This window comes from Falco rusticolus, chromosome 6 (genome assembly GCF_015220075.1).
Source record: "Falco rusticolus isolate bFalRus1 chromosome 6, bFalRus1.pri, whole genome shotgun sequence".
Classification (NCBI taxonomy): Eukaryota; Metazoa; Chordata; class Aves; order Falconiformes; family Falconidae; genus Falco; species Falco rusticolus.
The window spans coordinates 43,343,498-43,364,590 of record NC_051192.1 but is presented as its reverse complement, the minus strand read 5'-3'; the positions used below and the strand labels follow the sequence as shown (position 1 = coordinate 43,364,590).

At 41.4% G+C, this 21,093-nt stretch overlaps 1 protein-coding gene across 6 annotated transcripts in view; it reads left to right on the top strand.

The window, feature by feature from the left end:
- The window catches only part of TIAM2 (TIAM Rac1 associated GEF 2), a 90,898-nt gene that overhangs the window by 40,599 nt on the left and 29,206 nt on the right, over positions 1–21,093 (top strand). For 3 of the 6 annotated variants that reach the window (XM_037391108.1, XM_037391106.1, XM_037391107.1), the window contains exons 13-14: positions 443–703; positions 17,966–18,069. In XM_037391108.1, the coding sequence (XP_037247005.1) occupies positions 443–703; positions 17,966–18,069 (365 nt within the window). Of the gene's footprint in view, positions 1–442; positions 704–3,977; positions 3,997–15,643; positions 15,663–15,683; positions 15,703–17,965; positions 18,070–21,093 lie in introns of those variants that run through there. The other 3 variants (XM_037391112.1, XM_037391111.1, XM_037391110.1) reach the window with 3 other exon arrangements.

The following is a 21,093-nucleotide window of genomic DNA, read 5'->3' as shown; positions in this document are numbered from 1 at the left end:
ACTGTTGTTCCAATTTTGCATGAATTACTTGATCTGCGTGACTAGTGCCTTGATCCTCCCACATAATGAAATATGTGTTATGGCGCTGTACACTGTGCTATCCCAGTCGTGAGAGGTGCCTCTATTCTAATCCTCTTGAAAGTTGTGCTGCCCTCCCACCTGCCAAGTTCCATAGCATCTTTAGAAAGAAACAACTCGATTGCTGTACTATGTGTAACACCTATCAAAGTACGCATGAAGTCCATCTGTATCATTATAGCTCAAAGCTCCCATCAATTCTAAAGGAGTGGTGGCAGGATTAGGCTATTTGAATTAAATCCACAAATTTAATCAGTGAATCAGCATAAGGTTTGGTTTGTGACCCTTCATGTTTTATATTCCCTCTTCTCTCTCTCCCCCCCCCCCGCCCCCTACCTTTTTCTTTCCTTTCACATGCACCCAGGGCTCCGAGTAGGCAATGAAATCCTGAGCATAAATGGAGAGGCTGTGTCTGATCTTGACCTCAGGCAGATGGAATTACTGTTTTCGGACAGAAGCGTAATGCTTACTGTGAGAATGAATCATTACGGGACCCAGCAACCCTTGTGTGCTTCCTGGTCAGATGGCGACATTTCCAAGGACCCAAAGAGTTTGTTGCCCCCTCCAAACCAGTCGCAGCTCCTGGAAGAGTTTCTAGATAACTTCAAAAAGAACACAGCAAATGGTAAGAGGTTGACATTCCATTATTTTTCACCTCACTTCCAATATCGCTGGTTGGTTGTGTTGGGTACAGGTGCTCTCTGTGTAGAAGAAAGCCTATGAAAACAGCTTTCATAGGGGTTGTTCTGCTACTACCTGCTCACATTTCTTAAGCATCCAATGGAGGATGTATCCTAACAGTGCTGTGTCAGGGTGAGATCCTGATGGGTTTCCACATAAGGAGCAGCAGGCAGGGAACATGCCAAAAGCCTACATGTTAAAGGCTGCTCCTGGATGACACCACGGCCCCCCAGGAAGGTGCCAGTGCTCGCTGCTGGGTTGTCTTTCAGCTGGAAATAGGAGGTGGCACATAGAGGGGCATTGCCACGCTGGGTGGCAGAGAGTTGTGGTCCCCCTTCCCTTTTCAGCTGATCATCTTTCACGTGAGAAACGTATCTGGTGATACCAAAACACTTGTAAACGCCTGTCTAAAATAAAAAGTAGGTGGGGATTTTCTCCCCCTTTTTTCCCATGTCTTGACTATTTTTCAAGCCAGATAGAAGCAAATAGAACTCTGGTTTCTTCAGTGCAAAAGGAGCAGTTTCCTCGCTGCAGCTCTGGGGGATGCTAGTAAAACTCTGCAGGAAAGCTAGCCAGGGTGCACTGCTGCGCAAGGAAAGCAGCAAGAGGTATAAAAAGGGATCACTGATTTTTGTATATAATTATGGTGGCAAGTGTTTTCTGATTGGAATTTTTTTCGTAATTAAAAATGGGAGAAGAAAAAGATTCACATAGGAGAAGTTGTTAGAATGGATTTAATTATAAAGCAATTTTATTAGGTCATCTTCTGAAATTAAAAGAAATCTGAATACAAGATTTGCGATACAGTAAGTAGCATCTCTCTCAGGGGCCTTATTTCAATTTAAAATGCCATTAAATTGAGTAGTGGCACATAAAAGTTAGTGTCATAAAACAAAAAATTATGATAGAGCTAATTAATTACATAATTATACCAAGGCTATCATTCAGCTTGTTGGCTTGATATCATAGGCCAGCATTACCTGGAGTATTCAGTATAATAAATGTATGTGTCCATTCACTAGATTCCTCATTCCTCTGGGATAGATTTGCAACCTGTGCAAATATTCCATTATAATAGGAAATTACTGGAGTATATGTAGACTCTAAGCACTAGTGGATAAAGGGACATAGTATATTTGCTTTTCTACTTAAAAGCAGCTAAGGAAGATTTATTTTATTCTGAAAGGGAGCAAACAGTTTTAAATTAAGCTTCATAAGAAGGACTTTCATGTTTATTGAATTTGGTGCTTAGTGTCTGATCACCTGATCGGATTCAAATGGAAACAGAAGAAAATGGCATTACTTTGAATTAATAGATAATCATAAAAGGTTTAACTGTGCATTGTCCCGTTACTCACTCAGGAGTTGAGTAAGATTTTAGAAAAGAAGAGGAGGTATTTAAAGATTCAAGCAGGGATTTGCAGGCCAGAGACTCTTAAATTCACAGCCAGTGTTTAATACTGTTCTGTCTCCTTTGACAGAGTTGAGTGAGTCACCCTTAAGACCACAGTTTTCAAAAATAATTTCTGACATTCGCTTGTCCATGTTGAGCCTGTTCTTCCAAGGCAGTGCCTTTGGAAGTCAGTCAGTGCCAGCGGGGGGGGGGGGGCAGGGAGGGGCCACGTCTTTCAAAAACCCAGCACTGTTTGGCTCTAGGTACATACCTGGAGTTAAAAACTTCAATGTTTCTGCTGTCGCCTGCCTGTAAAAAAAATTACTGACTCTATTTATCTTTTTGGAGTACTGTGAGGATTAATGAGCTAAAATTAACAAAGTGCTTGGAAAATGGAAATTTTCAGCACTGAGTCATGTGGTAAATAACCTGCCTGGGGCTTGGTGAGAACCACCAGGCAAAAGCAAAACAGAATTTACTTTAAATCACTGGCTTAGTATAAGTTGGGTGGTAGTAGTTTGTCCACATTTGTTTCCAGTTTTGTAACTGCTTAGCTGATGAATGCCTTTTCCTATGTATTCTGCTATGTTGAGGATACCCAATTATACCTCATGGTAAAACTCTGGCAGCCTTTACTGTACACAAGGGAAGTGATTGACTTTCTCCAGAGCCACTAACTCTGCCACTCCTTAAAATTATTCCCAGGGAATTTTCTGTGAGTGATTCATTTTCTCCAGGAGCCTGCTATACCCGTGTAGCTGTATTTTGGACCTGCTGTGGTCGTATCATTTGATCTCCCACGTGGCAATGCTATGTGCTTGCTGCTTAGCCGCCTGGCTAGTAATAACCTTATTCTGGAAAGGAAATGGGTTGAAATACTTTTTAAAAAATGCACTCATAAATGTGGAAAACCAAATAACAGAGCAACTTAAATTTGCTCCAAGCTCCAGTGCTTAGGAAATTAAACAAATATTTGTGTAGAATTAAAAAATGAGGGAATTGGACTGGAATTCTTACAACTGTGGAAGAAAAAAAATCCTCATTTTAAGATGGCATGGCTATTTGAGGAATAAACAACAGAGGAGGCATGAGAATTGAAAACTGTGTATTTAGGGTAGCGCTGTGTGGGTTAATGGTATATCTATAGATTGCTAAGGCAGGAGGTAGAAGCATTAGTAGGTGTGAAAACCCATTGCAGTATGTGAGTTGCTGTCAGTTGGGCAGTTTTTTTTTTCTCAGCAAGTGGGTTTTTGCCAAAAAAGCTGTCATTTCTGGTTAGCTGACACTGTTGAAATCAACCCTAATTTGTAAATAGATCTCTCTGATTAAAAAAAAAGAGAGAGAGAGAGAGAGAAGAAAGAAGTGGGGGATGGCAGTTTGGATATGCTTTAAAAAGTTTTCCTGAAGAAATACTTTCATCTGGGAGGGTTAGAGAGCTAAATGGGAATGAAACCATTTTAAAACATTTATAAAAGATGGACATTCTGTTCCTTTCCTCCCTGTTGTGCTCCTCATTTTAGGGTAGGGCACTTACTTTCTGTGCACGGTCTGGGTTCCTCTCTGCCCCATCTTTCTTGAGGTGTGGTCCCAGGAGTGGTGAAAAAGGCTTGGGTGCTGCTGACAGGGGGGAGGCTGGCTGCTGCTGCTCCTCCTCCCCCTCCCCTGTACCGCCTTAACCCTCCCTTCCAGCCCTATAGCACCCATCCTGCCCCTGTGCTGCAGCAGCACTTGCTGGAGCCCTTAATGAAGCTAATTAAGGAGAAAACTTTCTCCTCCCCTTCACCCCCTGCAAAGGCAGTGAGTTGAACTGGCGGATGCAGAGGTCTGACAGGGGCCAGAGCCAGGTAAGCAGCAGGAGGAGGAGCAGGCAGGTGCTGGGGAGAGCTGGTTGCAAGGAGAGTTGCTGTCGGAGGTGGCAAGCTTTCTTTCAGCCAGCCTTCCTGCAGAGCACCTCCCTAGCCATTGTGGAGTACAGGTTTTGCCCTCAGCGTTCCCACTTCTCGTGCTGATCCCCAGGGAGCAGCGCAGCCTGGGACATGCTGGGTTGAGTCACTCCTGATGAAGCTGTTTCACATTGTATAAAGCATGGCTGAAGCCGGAGAGAGGGACTCACGCTTTGTGCGGTTTGGCAAGTAGCTGGGATGAGTGCTGGAGAGGAACAATGACATTTCAGTTCCTGATCTGCTAAACACAGAGGCAGTTCTGCAAAATGTAACCGCTTCAAGCGGAGCATTACTGGTTTGAACCCACATGGGCAGTGGCTATTCTGTTTCCCAAAACATGAGCCACTTCTGATTTTAATCTTAGTAGGCACACACAGAAGCAAAGCACATCGGTCAGCCACCAATTTTATTTTGATATGACCAAATTCTTTTATAAAATGTGGTCTTAGTAATAATTGGTTTGGTTTCAATTCCAAGGTACTTTCTGTATGAAATACACTTCACTAGATGGTTTAGATGACTTTGTCTAGGCTCAGACCACTGTACTTGTTGCTGTTTGCCCATAGTTTTTAAAGCATTTTGTAAGCGCCTCTTAATGTAACCTGTAAAGCATTTTGTAAACAAAATTAAAACTAAAACTTAACTGAAAAACATTTCTAGAATAACTTCTAGTTCTTCACAAATCAGGTCCTGTTTGTTTGCCTAGCTGCTGTTTCAGTATTTAAATTCTCTTCATCGTGCTGTAGGGCATGGCCTTCGTTGCAGTACATGTGTGAGGAATCAAAGAAACTTAGGTTTATTCTCTCACAGGAAACTTTTTTGTTCAGAAGAGGTGAATATTGCTTCTTAGCATCCTGAGTCCCAAGGACACCCACATCCTGTTAGATGTGGGCCCTGATCTGGTTTGTTCGTGCAGGTCTGCACACATCGCTCCTTCTTGCCTGGTGGATCTAATACAAGATGTCTGGTGGTTTTGTGTGGTGTGAGGCAAAACAGTAGAAAAGCACTGCCTCTTTTTGACATAGACATGTAGTTGTCTATGCAGCCTGACTGCTTATCAGCCCAAAGATTCATGGCTGTGCTGGGTTTTCTTTTTTTTTTTTTACTCGTTACCCAAGTTACTTCAGCAGGAAGTCACATGGATGTGATGAGATGTGCAGCAGCTGTTCATCAAAGCAGGCTCAGAGGTGAGGTGTGTTTACAGCAGTCCTGGACAACCATGGTATGTTGGCTTCTGCTCCAGCCATTTGTGTGCTGTTAACGCAGGTGTCTTTCCCTGTGGTCTTGTGAATCACTGGGAAAAGATGAGATCTGGCCTGTGATGATACCTGGGACTGTACTGTAGCAGTGTAGAGGTTAATTCAAAGAAAGCGACTGCCTCTTCAGAAGCAGTCGTTGCCTACTGCATGTTTTGCAATACCGAGTGTTTCCCAAAAGTGGTGGTTTAATGAGCTCTTGCTGGCACTTGACAAACTGCCCTGTTGGCTTCCTAGATGTGTATGCTGCAAATTAAAAGATTTTTTCTGTTATGAAACAGGACAGCCTTAAATGCTCTTCATTGTGTTTTTCTACTAAAAGACCATTCTGTTCTGCTTTGCTAAATGCTGCTATGATTTAATCCCTGTGAAGTCAGTGGGACAAACTGTTTTTTCCTGGTGCAAACTCCGCTAAACCCTGTGGAGCTGCACCTTCTGGCTCAGTGACAATATATAGGCATAAATCATGACATTGCCCATCCCGCTGAATTCTGTAAAGTGACAATATGGACAGCAAGGAGATTTATTAATGATTGTAAAGTCAGAGACATCCACATATAGACCAGCAACCTAGGCATGATTTAGAACACCTCAAACAGTGGATGTTCTGTGTTTCACAGAGCTGAAGTAGGTTGAGTAATTATGCAAACTGTCTAAGATAGCCACAAGTTCTTGTTAAACTATTAAGTAACTTCTTGTCTCCTTTTTTTTCTTTCTGTTTTCATCACTTTTGTGCCTATAAATCTGAGGTGGAAAAGAAAATGTACCACTAAGGTAGTACACTTGGTACCTGGGCAGGGCCAGCTCCATTTGCTTTCCAGTTCTCCTTGGTGCCAGTGCCAATGACCTCTGAGAATGGCCAAAGCCATCCCATGTTAGCAATCCTGCAGCAGCAGCAGAAACCAGGAGAGGAGCCACTGACAGTACCCTTGCATGTCCAGCAGCCCCAGTGTGGAAGACCTAATGGTAGCAGTGGGCTGCAGCCTTTGCTGACACTTGTAGAGCATGGTGGCCACCCAGCATGGGCTCAGCTGTGTCTTCCTCCTCCTTAGCATAGCCACACATCTCCAGTTGTTGAACTGGGGTAGAAGGGTGATGCACTAGTTATGGCTAACACTGGCCCCAGTGAGACTGTATCCAAGAAGTATGTGTTATGCACTTAAGAAACAAATGTGTTTAGGTAATGATTTGAGAAGCCAGTGTGAAGTGTTAAGCTTAAAACTGTAAAGCCTGAACAGTTGTCTGACTGGCAGATACTTGTACAGAGAAAGTTTAGAAAGTTAAATAACCCTGTAAAACATACCATTGATATGCAGGGGCTAATCTGGCATTGCTACAGAAGTGCAGGCAGCTATTTCCTATTATGTTGCTAATTTCTATCTCCTGTTGATTACTGAATTAACAGATAAGTCAAATTACTTTGCTTCACAATGAACAGTTAACCAACAAAGGAACTCCCAAGGGACCTAAAGGACTCTGCTCCAGCTTCAAAATGGATGTTTCTGCAGATATTTAGAAAAAAAAAAGGGAAAGAGAGCATAAAGCAGCCTACGGAAAGTCACACTTGCAGAAGTAGGTGGCTGACTGGAGCTAAGCCACTGTTCAGCATGTGGCCCAACATGTCTTAAGCAAGCTGTACAATACAAGAATATTTGCTTGAACATACTAGCTTTTTCTAAACATGAAAAAGTGGAGTTTTTAAAGAAGTGTCAGTTTCCTCACTGAAGGATGAAAACAGGACATTTGTCCTGCATGAGCATTTCAGACACTGGCCAGAAGTAGGAGTTTCTCTTTGTGTAGGCAGTATCAGATCTGCAAAAAGCAGCAGCCTGGTTGCATTGTCCTTCAGGAAGCATGTAGAGCACCTTCTAATGTTTCATAGTTTGCTCCCTGAAGCCAAAACTTACGGATGTGAGGTGCCATGAAGGGAACCTTCTTGTCTGGCCTGTAGTTGAATGTCTTGTTTGGTAACAATTAGTCTTGTCAGTGACAGGTTTAAGAACCCTATCTAGGAAGACTGATGTTATGACAGCTGTATGCTAATTTTCTTTCCAGATTTAACATCTTGCATGAATTCCTGAATGATGTTTCTAGCTATGCCAAAGAGTCGGTTGTTACAGCCTTGAAGCTAAGCTGAGAATGTACATTCCAGCCGGTCCTAAAAAAAGTTACAAAATACCTAGGACAACAACAAATTATAAAAGCCAAAATATCTCACAGAGATTAAAAAAAATCTGAATTATTAAAATCCAGTGCATTTTACTTGTGTTCAACATATTTTAGTTTTCTAGAAACTGAAGTAATTTGTGTTAGTAGACTCAAGTCATATTAATTTAGCAGTGAGAGTTCAAGTTAGTTGTTATCTGAAGTTAGGCCAGAGGCTTTCAGAAGAACAAGAACATTTCCTAGGCAAAAAGAGGAAGGGGCTTTTGCATTGGTAATAAATTTAGTGTTTCCTTGTCTTTTTCACTGTTGGTTAAAGCAGCATGAAAGCTGTAAGCCACTGTACGGTTAATAACCACAGTTACTGCCCGCAAATTGATTTGAATTTACTCCAGCATTGAAGTGTGAATGCGTAAGTAATAATATTTGCCTGGGAGTACCAGCTGTGGGGAAACAACTGGAATGGCACTGGGCAATAGTTAAAAACTTACCTAAATTCCAGTTAAAATTACTGAATTGAGCTAATGCGAACACTCCCATAATTCTGAAAAACTTAACTGGAGTTTAAAGAGAATCTGCACTTAGGGTCCATGGTACCTCAGTCATTTGCCCAGATTCATAGAGAACCCCAGTGAAGATGAAAAGTGAAGCAAATGGTTTTGCCTTTCAGCTTGAAGTGGTGGAGGATGTGTTTCAATGGATTTTTCTCATCTGTGGCTGAAACCTGCCTGCCTTCTCTTAGATATGTTTCCTTCGTGGAAGCTACATGGAGATAGCTTTTGGTCTAGAAGCCAAATGTGGCTGTGAAAACTCTTCATGAATTAGCTCAGTGTGTAGTAGCCATTTTGCATATGTTGAGGCTTGTACTGGTAGAACATCAGAGTGCAAAAAAATTACTTGTTTGTTTGTTTATTTACTGCTGTGGCATGTAGAAAAATAGAGCAACAGCTCAAGGTAAAGCAGGACCTTTCAGTGCACTTTTCCTGGGTGGGAATTGGCTCTCCACATGTCACTTGAGCTGGACCATTCTTGTGTTATGGGCTCTGAATCCTTTTTAGCTGACTTTTCTGGCCAAAGAGGTTTTAGAGGAAAAAACCTGCTTTTGTATGAAGGCCTTAAAGAACTGTATGCTTCCAAATACCTCCTGATGTCTCCAGACCTGGGCCTTCATGATGGAAACCCTGGTGCAACTCCAGTGTCCTCTTGTACCACAGCTTTACTAAACTTACCTAGCTTTAGCTCCGCAGCTCATCTTCTAGACCTCCCTCACTTTTCCTAACAATTGCTCCAGTGCAAATGGCCGTTGTGGGATAGTTAATGAATCTTCCATGGGAGTTTGTCTTCTCCTCCCAGAACTCTCTTGCTTTTCTCCTTCCTGACCACAGTTAATGTGCTCTTTGCAACCTAGGCAGAAATTTAAAGGGCTGCAGAGACTGCATGGGCTCTGTCCTGGATACCAGCTGCTGGGTGCCCCTTCCGTGCTGAACCCAGGGGATAAGATGACCCAAAGAATTGAAAGGTCTGATCCTCACATAAGCAAGACATATGAGTTACTTGTAACTGAACTGGTGAACCCAGAACCCTTCATATCTCTGGTGAAACTTGGAAGCCGTTTTCAACAGAGATTTTGAGAATATCTCTTGAAAGCCATTCAATAAATTCCTTTGGATCAACTGTTACTTTTTGAAAGATATTTCTTGAAGTCTTTCAGAAAGGAAAAGGATACAGAAGGAAATGCTTGCATACCTATTTTCTAACTTCATTACAAAAGAGTAAATATACTGTTGAAAACCTAAGATATATTTGGTTGTATTGAACCAAAAGAAATAAGCACATGCGTGCTACCTGCCAGACTGAACCGTTTAACTGAAGTTATGAGTACTAGTCTCCAAGGGAGCATTTTTAGAGTTCACCACACTGATAGTTGTCTTCTCCAGGCAACACTGGAATGCTTCACTTACCACTCCCTGATTTTCAGTAAGTCTGAAGGCATTGAGACCACCAAGGTTTTGTACCTTTCTGAGAGCTGGCTCAGTCTTTAGTATTATTTGCACCAGGAATTTTTAAATATTTGTTATCTTCTCTTGGAAGCTTACTTTTCTCTTGATAGTAACATTGGCTAGAAGAATATGGGAACTGCAAGCTTATAATTAACTGATCAGTCTGGAGAGTTCACACAACAATGAAAAATGCAGCTTTCCGTACACCTGGCTTAACTTTATTACCCAAATGTAATATCTCATTTCCATCTAAACCATACAGTCGTGTTATGGAAACTCTCTGTAATGGGAAGAGGGAGAATATCCTACATGCTGAAGATTGGCTCTGTTGTGTTTTATTGGTGGTTTGTAGAGCATTTGGGAATTAGTGTAAATTTTGAAAACATTCTTTCCCAGTGGATAGGCTGGACCTCCTGTAATTCCTTATAATTACAGATCCTAGGGTTTTTTCAAGCTAAAATTCATATTAGTATTCTCTAAAATAAGTTGATGCTCATTTCATTGCTGTTTTGCAACATCTGTCTAAAATCACTGGACAATAACAGTGTTTTAAACTGTCAGTTGCTCTGGTATGAGATCAGGGTGCCTGTCTTTTACAGACTAGACCAAGTCCATCATAATTGCTTGAAACTCTGTATGGTTTTTTTGCCATATCCAAAGCGTCTAACTACTGCAGATTAGAAACTGCAGCAGGGAGGATGGGAAATGAGAGCCCCATTTCTCTCTCAAGTGCCAGAAAACTACAAACAAGAGAAAGATCAGTTTCTGGCAGGGTAACCACTGGAGTTGATAATGAACATCTGAGCTGGAATCAGCCAGCAGCTGGGGTGTAGGACAACTGTTGGGGCTTCTTCACCAGTGTACACTCGTGATATAAGCATTCTCTTAGCCATAAAAACTTTGCCAGGATTTTTAAACACCAGCAGTAGTGCAACTTAAAGTATTTCTTGTGCTCTACTGAACAGAAAGAGGCTTCTGGCCATCTGTTTGCCTGTGTAGCTGTATTTAGGCATCTGTGTAATATTTGTGCTACATTGGTGACAGGGGAACCTAGGATGGGAAGGAACTTCCAGACTCAGTGAGTCCAGTCTTCTGTTAGTTGAGGTTTTCAACAACCCTATTGATACATTTATCATATTCCATTTTAAAATAGGAGAGACTGTTTGCATTCTTTGCTCCCAGGTAAGCCTCTCCAGAAATTCAATCCTGTGATGGTTGGAAGGCAGTCTTCTAATTGCCAGCATAGACATATTCCTGGCCAATGTTGTAAGAGATCAGTATCTGCTGGCCTTGACCATTGCTTAAGTAGCTGTAGCTCACAACTACATGTTAACCACATCTCCACACTTCCACACTTTTCTTCTTCCGTGTTTCCAACTAATGAGCCGCAGTTCAGAGAAGAAATTGTTCTTACTGGTCCCTGAAATTTTGTTCTGTGTGATTTCATTCTGGGACTATGACTTCATCTTCAAAGTCATCCTGCATCTCCTTTATGCATCTCCAGTCACACTCTTAATTAATGCTGTTTATTAACTTTGAATTATTGGAGTATTTAATCAGAATACTTCCTATTGCACTTCCTTTGCTGAGATAAATAATGAAAATATTGAGTAAAATTGGTCCCCAAACCCACCTTGGACAAAATCTACCATTAGCCTCTCCAAGGTCTAGAAGTTATTTCAGACCAATCTATTGTTCTCTTACTGCTAGTCAGTTCTGCCTTGTTTTAAGTCCTATCCTTTTCATTTTAGCTAATACTTTCCCTTGGGGTATTATAAAGATTTCTATTTTCTTTTTCTTTTTTTAAACTTTCTAGAAGGTTGGATTTATCCCATGTTCCGTGCCTTTAAAAACAACTTTTATCAAAGGCAGATGTCAGGTTAGTTTGACACCATCTGTTTACCCATACTGTATGTATATAATTTTCTATTTATCTCCACACTTTTAATTTTTCTTTACTTGAATTGATTGTGAAAGCCATAGGTTACTATGTAGGTCACAGATCTGTAGTTTCTGACATTAGATTTCCCCAACGTTCTCATTCCTTCTTTAAGTAGAGCTATTGCTTGTTATTCACCAGCTGCATAACATCATCCTCTTTTCCCCATCATCAGCAGAACCATTTATTAAATTCCTTGCTCTTGAGTATCAGTTTCATATGCCAGGTTTTAAATGTTGAGAGCTAAAGAAAGTTTAATCCTTTTCTCAGTTGCATGAGTGTAACTCAGTTTGCACCCAGCTCAGACATGGTTGTTTCCTAGTCACGTATTCCTGTCCTGCCTCACTCTTCCCTGTTGAGGACAGGCAGATTTCAGCCTGGGTCAGTCGCATCCTACGGGACTAGCTTTATGATGAACTTTAGAGTCGGAATCTATTTGCTTAGCTGAATGTTTGGTGATATGGTGAGTGGATCAGGAGGAGCTGGGGATAGCAGGAAAGACTCACAGCTACTAGTTGTTAATCGCCCTTCCTTTTTCTGACTGATGTTGTATTATTTTTTATCAATTATTTTTTCTTTATTTATATAAAGCATCTTAGCTTAGCTGAGACAGACCCAGGTTCAGTTTCATTTCCTGAATCTGACAGAGCAGGTGACTTCATCTTTCTCCTACATCATGGATGAATATCCTGATGTCAGGCTACTTTTATTTGTTCTCTGGTGTCTCTTTCTCAGCGTTTTGGCAAAAATAAAACAGCATAATGTAAAAGAACATGGTTTCATCCTGATACAAAGAAAACCATCTTGTTGCAGAATGGAAATGCAATTTTCCATATTGGTGTAGTTGCTGTATTTTTACTGAGGTCAGGACTGCCTGTGCCTGTCAGAAGGCATCTTTACTTGCAGAGGATAGTTATCAACTGATGCACAGAACTGCTGCTCCTGCTAGATCTGAAAATAATGCCCGGCAGTGGTCTTAGTCTGTCTCAGAGTGAGATACTGAGTACCTTTAATTTTGCTGTGTTGTCTTCTCATATAGAGCTAGAAAGATTTTTTTGGTTTAATTTATTGTTGTCAGTAGAGTGGTAGGTGGAAACACACCCTTTTGCTGTAGTTTGAAAAAGGGGGTGGTTACACCACCTACGTAGTGCTTGACATTTGATAACACTTGACATGCTTGTGATGATTATTTGGCTTTTTTTTTTTTTTTTTTAAATTGGTGGGAAAAAGCTAAAACAGAACAAGTGCTAAAGTGTTATGAAAAAAAAAAATTAGAAATGAAACAGGATCCTCAGTTCCTGCTTTTTCTTCATGGCAATTTTGCCTTTGCAGTGAGCGGCTAAAGTGGTAAGAGCAGCACTGACTAGAAAATAATCCAGGCTTTTTAATGAAAAAGTTAAAGAAAATAATTCAGGCTTTCTAATGAAACAGAAAAAAAAAAAGTAATGTGACATTTGCATTTGTTGATGGCTTCTTTATGGTAAATGAATTGCCGGATGGTCGATGTTGACATTTCCCAGTTGATTTCCTTTGGTTTCTTGGCTGGGATTCTAGCACGGATTATTATTGTCTCACACATCTGTTAGAGGATGTGTTTTCATTGTACCTCACCGCTCACAGACATGTGAATAACTTCCATATTGACCACTTGTATCTGTATCAGCACAGCAACGTGGGAAGAGGCATTCCTGTAGGTGTACAGAGCTCTTGGATGTGCTGTATGTGTTTGTTTTTCTCACTGACTGACCCATCTGCATGCTTTGTGCCTACTTTTAATTGAATGATGAGTAGTGAGGAGCCTGACTTAGGAAGCATGTTTTCTTCCAGTTTTTGGTGGTTACATTACAGTTTCCTTTGAATGATTGTGAGTCACGTATCTGTCTGCCAGCAAGACACAACACTGCAGGAGTAATGGCATTCTTCTTTGGTGATGCTGTTGGTAGCTGAAGGTGCTGAGCACGTTCTTAATACTTGGTTGTTCATTGCTAGAAACCAAGCAGAACGTTTGGTATGCATTTCACATGCTGTAGTTAAGCTTTTCACATAATGGCATTTTTCCCTTGTGCTTTTCTGAGAATTGCAGCATTCATCTGAGTTGCTACTCTTCTTGTTTGCAACTAGCTGACTATTGGATTTACCTGGCAAGGTTTTGGTAGCAGCAGGGCTATGAGGGTGGCTCCTGTGAGAACCTGCTAGAAGCTTCCCCTGGCTAGAATTCAATGCCAGCCAGCTCCATAACAGACCCACTGCTGGCCAAAGCCAAGCCCATCAGAGATGGTGGTAGCGCTTCTGGGATAACACATTTAAGAAGGGGGGAAAAACCATGCACAATTTCAGTGGGAAAGGAGTGAGAATATGTGAGAGCAACCACTCTGCAGACACCCAGGCCAGTGCAGAAGGAGGATGAGGAGGTGCTCCAGGCACCGGAGCAGAGATTCCCAGGCAGCCCATGGTGAAGACCATGGTGAGGCAGGCTGTGCCCCCGCAGCTCCACAGTCAGCGGTGGAGCAGATACCCAGCTGCAGTCTGTGGGGACCCCATGCCAGAGCAGGTGGATGCCCAAAGGAGGCTGTGACCCTGTGGGATGCCCGTGCTGGAGCAGGTTTGCTGGTAGGACTTGTGACCCTGTGGGGGATCCCTGGTGAACCAGTCTGTTCCTGAAGGACGGCACCCCATGGGAGGGGCCCAGGCTGGAGCAGTTAATGAAGAACTGCAGCCTGTGGGAAGGACTCATGTTGGAGAAGTTCATGGAAGACTCCCCTGTGGGAGGGACCCCACGCTGGAAAAAGGGAAGAGTATGAGGAGCCCTCCTGCTGAGGAGGAAGGAGCAACAATAACAACATGTGATGAACTGAGCAGAGCCCCCATTCCCTGTACCACTGTGCCACCAGGGGGAGGAGGCAGAGAAAATTGGGAGTGAAGTTGAGCCCAAAAATAAAAGAGGAGTGGGGAGATGGTGTTTTTAAGTTTTGGTTTTCTTTCTCATTATCCTACTCTGATTTGGTTGGTAATAAAACTAATTTCTCCAATTCAAGTCTGTTTTGGCCATGAGAGTAATTGTTGAATGATCTCTCAGTGTCTTTACAAATGATTTAAACCAAGTTTTGTTTAACCCAATATTATCAGTCCCTTTTTAATTCCAGACAGGTTTAGCACTAGTGCATCAATAGACTAAATCAAATGTACTACTGTAACGGAGCTGCACAGGCAGACTTAGTCAGGGTATACTCACCGTTACCTTGCTGGAAAGCCTCTCGAGCAATGTTTCCAGCAAAGCAGTCCATGCTTTCCTTAACTAATCAGTAATGTAATTGTAGTAAGGTAAGCAACATTAGAGGAAGTTTTTAAAAAATAATAATATTAAAAAAAATAATTGCCAGGAAGTGCTGGCTTGACCTCGCATTGGATGATTTTTAGGAATGTACATCTCCTTGCATACTTTTCTGTGCTTGTTCCCAGCAAAGATCCAGAATGTTATATACTGGAACGATTCCGTACTCACACAGCTGTAACATTTCTCTTAATTTTGTGCATACTCTCTACAGTTTCATTGCTAGTTTTGCCTGAAAGGATAGTGTTTACCCAACCTGTAAGATAGCAGTTTTACAGTACTACTTTAGAATGTCTTTGTTAATATGAATCCCACTGTAGAGCTAAATCCAAATTTGAATCTTTAAAGACAATACATTTTGCATGGTTTGGCTTGTTACTGCCCTTCCATTTAGTACTAGAAGCAGAGAGAATTTCAGTATTAAACTTGATGCTGTGTTTATGTCTTTAGGCTTTGTATTTGAAATTACCCATTATCTAAGGCAAAACTCTTTTCTTTGTCCTGTGATTTTTTTTTTTTTAATTATTATTTGGGAATAGTGTGATGGTTTGTAGGAGTAAATCAAAGGAAGTCTGCTTCCACAGTAAAAGAAGGAAAGGGAGACAGGATATGGATGCTAAACTGATCAACAAGCCATACATCCTCACTTCCTTCCCTCTCCCTGTTAGTTTGGCGTACAACGTGCAGTAGGATGTCCTTTTTCAATCTGAATCCTTTCCGTGTAACTTTTTTTAGTTTTTACTATTTAAAATAGGATTTACTGTTGCTTACCCTAACTGCCATCAGCAACACATTCTGCCAATAGCAAATGCTATAAAAACGGGCAAGACTATAGACCTGCCTCTGACAGTCCTGTAGACTACAAAGGAAGAACAAAGGTGAGGGTGAAGGGAGGAAGAGATAGATCATCTGGACAAGGTGATATAATATTCTTTTTGCCTGCTTTGGGTGTTGTTATCCTGATTTTTCCTGTTCATGTTGTCTACTGATTGGTTTACCTTATTTTCCTCTTCCTACGTTTATGCTTTCTCTTCATTGCTTGCGTACGTTAGTTTTACTTCCTGTTTGTAAAGGAAAAATATGTTTAATGGTCACTTTGTAAAGTCAAGGAAAGGACATAGGTTTTTTTCTTATTAGAGAGCTACCTGAGATCAAAGTCTAGATCCTTTATGCCACTGCAACATCTGTCTCGGGTGCATGTTGTTTGGAGGTATGGGGGAGAAGTGCATTAAACCCCTGAAGGCAAGTGAAAAAAGCACAGCTGGGAAACAATGGGAAATAATATCCTTGGCATTGTCTCACCCCCAATAAAATGTTATTTAAAATTAAATTCAAGTTTTAGGGGTTAGCCTACCTTATGTATACTCAGAAGTTGACAGTGGTGGAAGTCATTCGTGAGTACCCATATAAAGAAGATAGACTCAAAATTACATTAAAAGTCCAGAGGGCAGGAGAAAACTATTCAGGCTTGGTGGAGGAAGAGGGGTAAAAGCATAATAGAATAAATAGACAAGGCAGACTCCTTGTTAAGTTCTTAAAGATGGGTGGCTGTTTGGTGGAGTTGTGTAAAATACATTTTTTCTGCAAAGGTGGTAACTCTTGGAATATTGCATGTTACATAGGCTCTGAGATATCAGAAGCCACACCTGAATCCATGAGGAAAAGGTAAAAAAGCCTGAGGGGAGAAAAGCGATGGGACCTTGGTTGTGCAAGGGTAGGGAAATGACGGAGTAGTCAAGTCTTTGGCATCTGGGTGGAAATTGTCAGCCTTAATGCTAAGCTTGGCATAGGCACCTTAATGACATAGAGAAGAATAAAGTCTCAAGATGACATGGAGCACAGTTATTGGCATCTTTCTCTCTGGCTTTCCTGTGGAGTCTGTTTGCTGTGTTTTGTCTTCCCAGGAAGGCTTCTTATGGGCTATAAGGTGTTCTTTTGGGCCTAAAATTCCCATTTCCCCCCCCTACTTCAGTCCGTGTTTGTCAGTTCTTGCTGACAGCCGCTGGTCCTGCTCTGCAGGGACAGAACAACAGCAACACCTGGGCGCAGAGATACTGTTGTCCTTCACAATTTCATTATTGTTAGCTCTCATGATTTTACTGCAAGATGAGTGATATTTCTTTTAATTGCCACCTCAGTTTCTGGAGTCAGTGATTAAATGAGAATCTCACCTCTCACTTAAAAATAAATCTCCAGCACTTGTAGGTGTTGAGAAAGAGTTTGAAAATGTGGTAATGTGGTGTAAATTATGTCCTAGAGGCTTAAAGGCTGGGAAACAAAGCGGCAAATTAAAAAACCCCTTCATTTTACTACTATTTTATCATCTGAGGTTGCTAAAAATCCTCATTATTTTTTGGTGACTGCTTTATGATCTTCAGCAACTCGGATTAACAATACTGTAGATCAATAATCACTTCTTCACTACCAAGAGTTGTAATCAGAATTTCCATGTAAACGGCGGATTTTAAGCAGCCAATTGAGGAAATGTAAAGAGAAGAAACATAATTTTTATATGAATGTTCAGCATTGCTGGGTAGATCTTGAGTTTACACATAAATGTTATTGAAAGCTGTAGTCTGTCAGTAAGTAGAGCAGGGCAGTGTCTCTTCTGGTTTTGGATTGTACCAGCTACTATATACGCAGGCTCCAAACTTAGTAAAATTGTTAAACTATTAGTAACAAGAAGGGATTTTGTCCATGTTATGAACTGTGGTGTTTGTTCCAAGGCAAAATACACTTTTCTTCTTGAGTCTTTAAGGGATTCAGGACTAAGTTGTGTTGAACAATAGCGTGCTCATCCATGGAGAACTACTTGAGTGCATTTAATTATCCTCACTGGTTGTCTCAGCACAAAGTGTGCTGATTATAGATAATGCTACCTTTGAAAGCAGGCTGTTAGCAAAAGCGTTGGGTTTATTTTGGTAGATCAAATATGCACATTGCTTCAGATGGTCTTAGATGTCCAGCTGCTGTTTTGAAACAGAGCTTCCAGGCACGGTTGCTCCTTGCTTTGACCCCTTGTGTTATTTTCTAGCAGGTGGGAAGGATCACAGATTTTGTATTCCTTCCCTTCCCCTATAGTAATTCTACTAGACACTGAAATTATTTGCAGATAAAAGCAAATACTTTTCCTGTTCCTGTCCTATAACCCTCTAATTTATTTGCTTTCTTTTGAATGCAGATTTTAGTAATGTGCCTGATGTCACATCCAGCCTGAAAAGGAGCAGTACTGATGGCACGCTGGACCAAGTGCCACACAGGGAGAAGACTGATCCACCTTTCAGGGTAAGAACATGCATGACATTACAACACTGTTTGTTCATAAGGATTGTTGTGTTAACGCTTTGTGGGAAAGAGTTTAATGTATGGCACTAATTTGGAAAAATTGTTATGCATATTAGCTGTACTTAGTGTTTTATTATCTTGAGGTCACCCTGACAGGCCAGCATCTATGGCACAGCTGCTGCATCTCCAAAAGCAGCACGATGGAGGCAAATGGCAAATGGGCAGAGACTTGTCACATTCATCTTTCTGTGATGCTTGAGCCCAGTTCTGCAGAGAACAGTAAAGCTGCTTCAGCTTTCTAACTGGTTCAGTTTGGTTCATGTTTTCTTTTTGCTGATACTTCTAGCACTTGTTAAGATTACAGTGACCATAGCAACATTGACTTAACGTCAATTGTTTTAGACTGGACTACAGACTTCAAGAGGTGCTGTTACTGTTTGACTTCAGATGGAGTAATGGATGCTCAGATCTTTTCTCAGTTAGGACTTTGGAGGCTGAGGCAGGGAGCCTCAGGATTAGTGTCCACCTTTGAATGCATTGGTCTTTGAAGAACAATTTTTCATCCTTTTTGTTCCAAGTCAGTCAAACTGCAACCTTTGTCCAACTGAAGTGCATATTGGTTTGAAGCCCCTAGCTGCTAGCATGGGTATGTTTTCATGTTGGTGGCTGCGATTTTACTAGGCATTGCCATTCTGACAACAGAAATTATTTTTGTTATTTCTGTTGATGTCGGTTGTACCTCCAAGCAAATTTGTGATAACACTTGCATTACACTCTTGCATGACAGAAACAAAGTTAGAATTTTTATGGTTCTGGCACATATTAGAGCCTTGTACTAGATTGTATGAAGAATGGGTAGAGATAAGGCAGAACATAAAAACTCAGAAGACCAGGACGGGAAGATATATTGTGCCTCTAGCCATACCCACAAAGAGGAGATGATCCTCTCTTACTTTCGGAATTACTTTGTAATCTACTTCCATCTGATGTAGGTGACTTCATGTAGTTTCCCTAGAGAGTGAGGAGAAGCCCAGTGATTGTGGGTCTTCAGTCCTATCTCCTTCTGCACAGGGGATTCCCACAGAGATAATCTATACCCTGTGTAACATGGTGCTTACACTCCTGAAAAGTCTTTGCAACCAGACAAGAATAAACTGGATTTTTCTCCCCTCTAGGTCACATTGTTCCTTTGGAAGGGGTGATGTGGATTTCCCTACTGTCCTGTTTTAGGGCTTCTGCAGTGTTTTCAGGGGCAGGGATCTTTGTGAGAGCACAGCGGAGGTGACTCCAAGGCTTAGGATGCCTCAGTGGCTGGCTGCACCAGCAGGTTGGTGCTTGGCCAGGTTCCCCCAGGCACCTCGGGGTGCCCTGCACACCTGGGGTACGTGCTGTCCCCAGTGCACTGTGAGGACAGGCACAAATGAGCTCCCATCCTGCTGGAGGGGACCAGATTCTGGGGCGCCGGCTTTGCTTTAGCAGAAAAGCAAAGCCAATCCTGATTGTCTGTGTCAAATACACCAGATGACAGAAAATTAGGGAGAGTTCAGGAGGATTTAAATACACAGAAAACATGCTAGTTGTTACTCTGAACACACTAAATTTGCTCCAATGCTCTAAATTATGTGCTGCAATTAAAGCTTAGAAAAGAGGGGAAAACAGACAGGTCTGCTCCCTGCCCCTCTCCAGCTTCAAATCTGCCATGTCTAGCAGTATTAATGGCTTGTGCACAGGCTGCTGAAGTAATTGCCCATGCCATATTGCAGTTCACTTCTTGGGTTGCCATGTGGGTCTGCTAGTGTCATTTTAAAAATTATCTGAAACTGTCCTAGTTTTTTAGGTACAAGAGGGGAAAATGGCTTGGCAATCAGAGGCAGTCTGACTTGAACTGCAGCTGTAAATGAGTCTGTGACAGCTCTACAATTTCTGCAAATGGTTTGTAATTGATTGCCGTCTTTCTCTTGGAGGGTGCCTATTACTGTCAGAATTTTTTGTCTGACCCATTTGATTTCTCCAACAGATGTAGAATTAAAATAAAAAAACCACCTCAGAGTGAATTTAGGTACTGTATATTGTATGTGCTTTCATAATTGGGTATAAAAGGAATTACAATTACTTCTGTTTTTATAGCTGTGATTTGGGACTGCTTGCCAGATGAACAATAGCTATTACTAATAACAATTAGTCTGAGGAAATTGTGCAGCTTCAAAAAGCATAGCATCTGGATTTGGGGCTGTTTTTTCTTCCCCTTTGCCTTGTGTTTCCTGCATGTGCTAACTTGACCCACGCCCGTGGGAGAACAGTAGCACAGACACCTCAGCATTAGGCAACGTCACAGAAGTATGGGGGAGAGATCTGTAAGCACAGCTCTGTGGAGGAGATGTTGGCGGCGCTAAGATGTTCTGAGCACAGCCTGGAACAACAGGCAGTTTGGGATTATTTCAGGGGAGAGACAGCTAGAGATGCTCACTTCCCAGTTGACAGCAACTGTAGATGTAATTACTTGGCTCTGAGGGAGCAGACTCCTTTGAAGTTTGGTTGATTTTTGTCCCGTAACATGTAAGTAATTAAAAAACAGTCTTAAAGCTTTGGATTTAATGGTTGCATGTCTGATTTCTAGATTTTGTGTTTCTCATTTGGAGCAATTTTGATTATTTTTTTTTTTCACTATTATTTTCTTCAGCTCGTACCGAGCTAAGGTTAAGCATCACCTTCACTGAAAGTACAGTGAGGCATTTCAGAAGTGCCTTGTAATCTCAAAGGAATAAGTCTTTTGTTGCATGTGTACTGCATTCAAACATGCGTTCATTCATTCATTCATTCATTTTTTGTAGTCTGAGAAGTGAATGAATTTAGAATAGTTGTATATTAGTCTTCCACCTGAGAGCTAACAAATGAAGTAGAAAGGCAATGGAGGATTGTTTCATTCCAGGAATGGAAGCTGTTCCTTAAGATAAAAATATTATTAAAAACACATGGACATCAAGAACCATCCATTCCAGATGCTCATAAGTTTTGTCAGCTCTG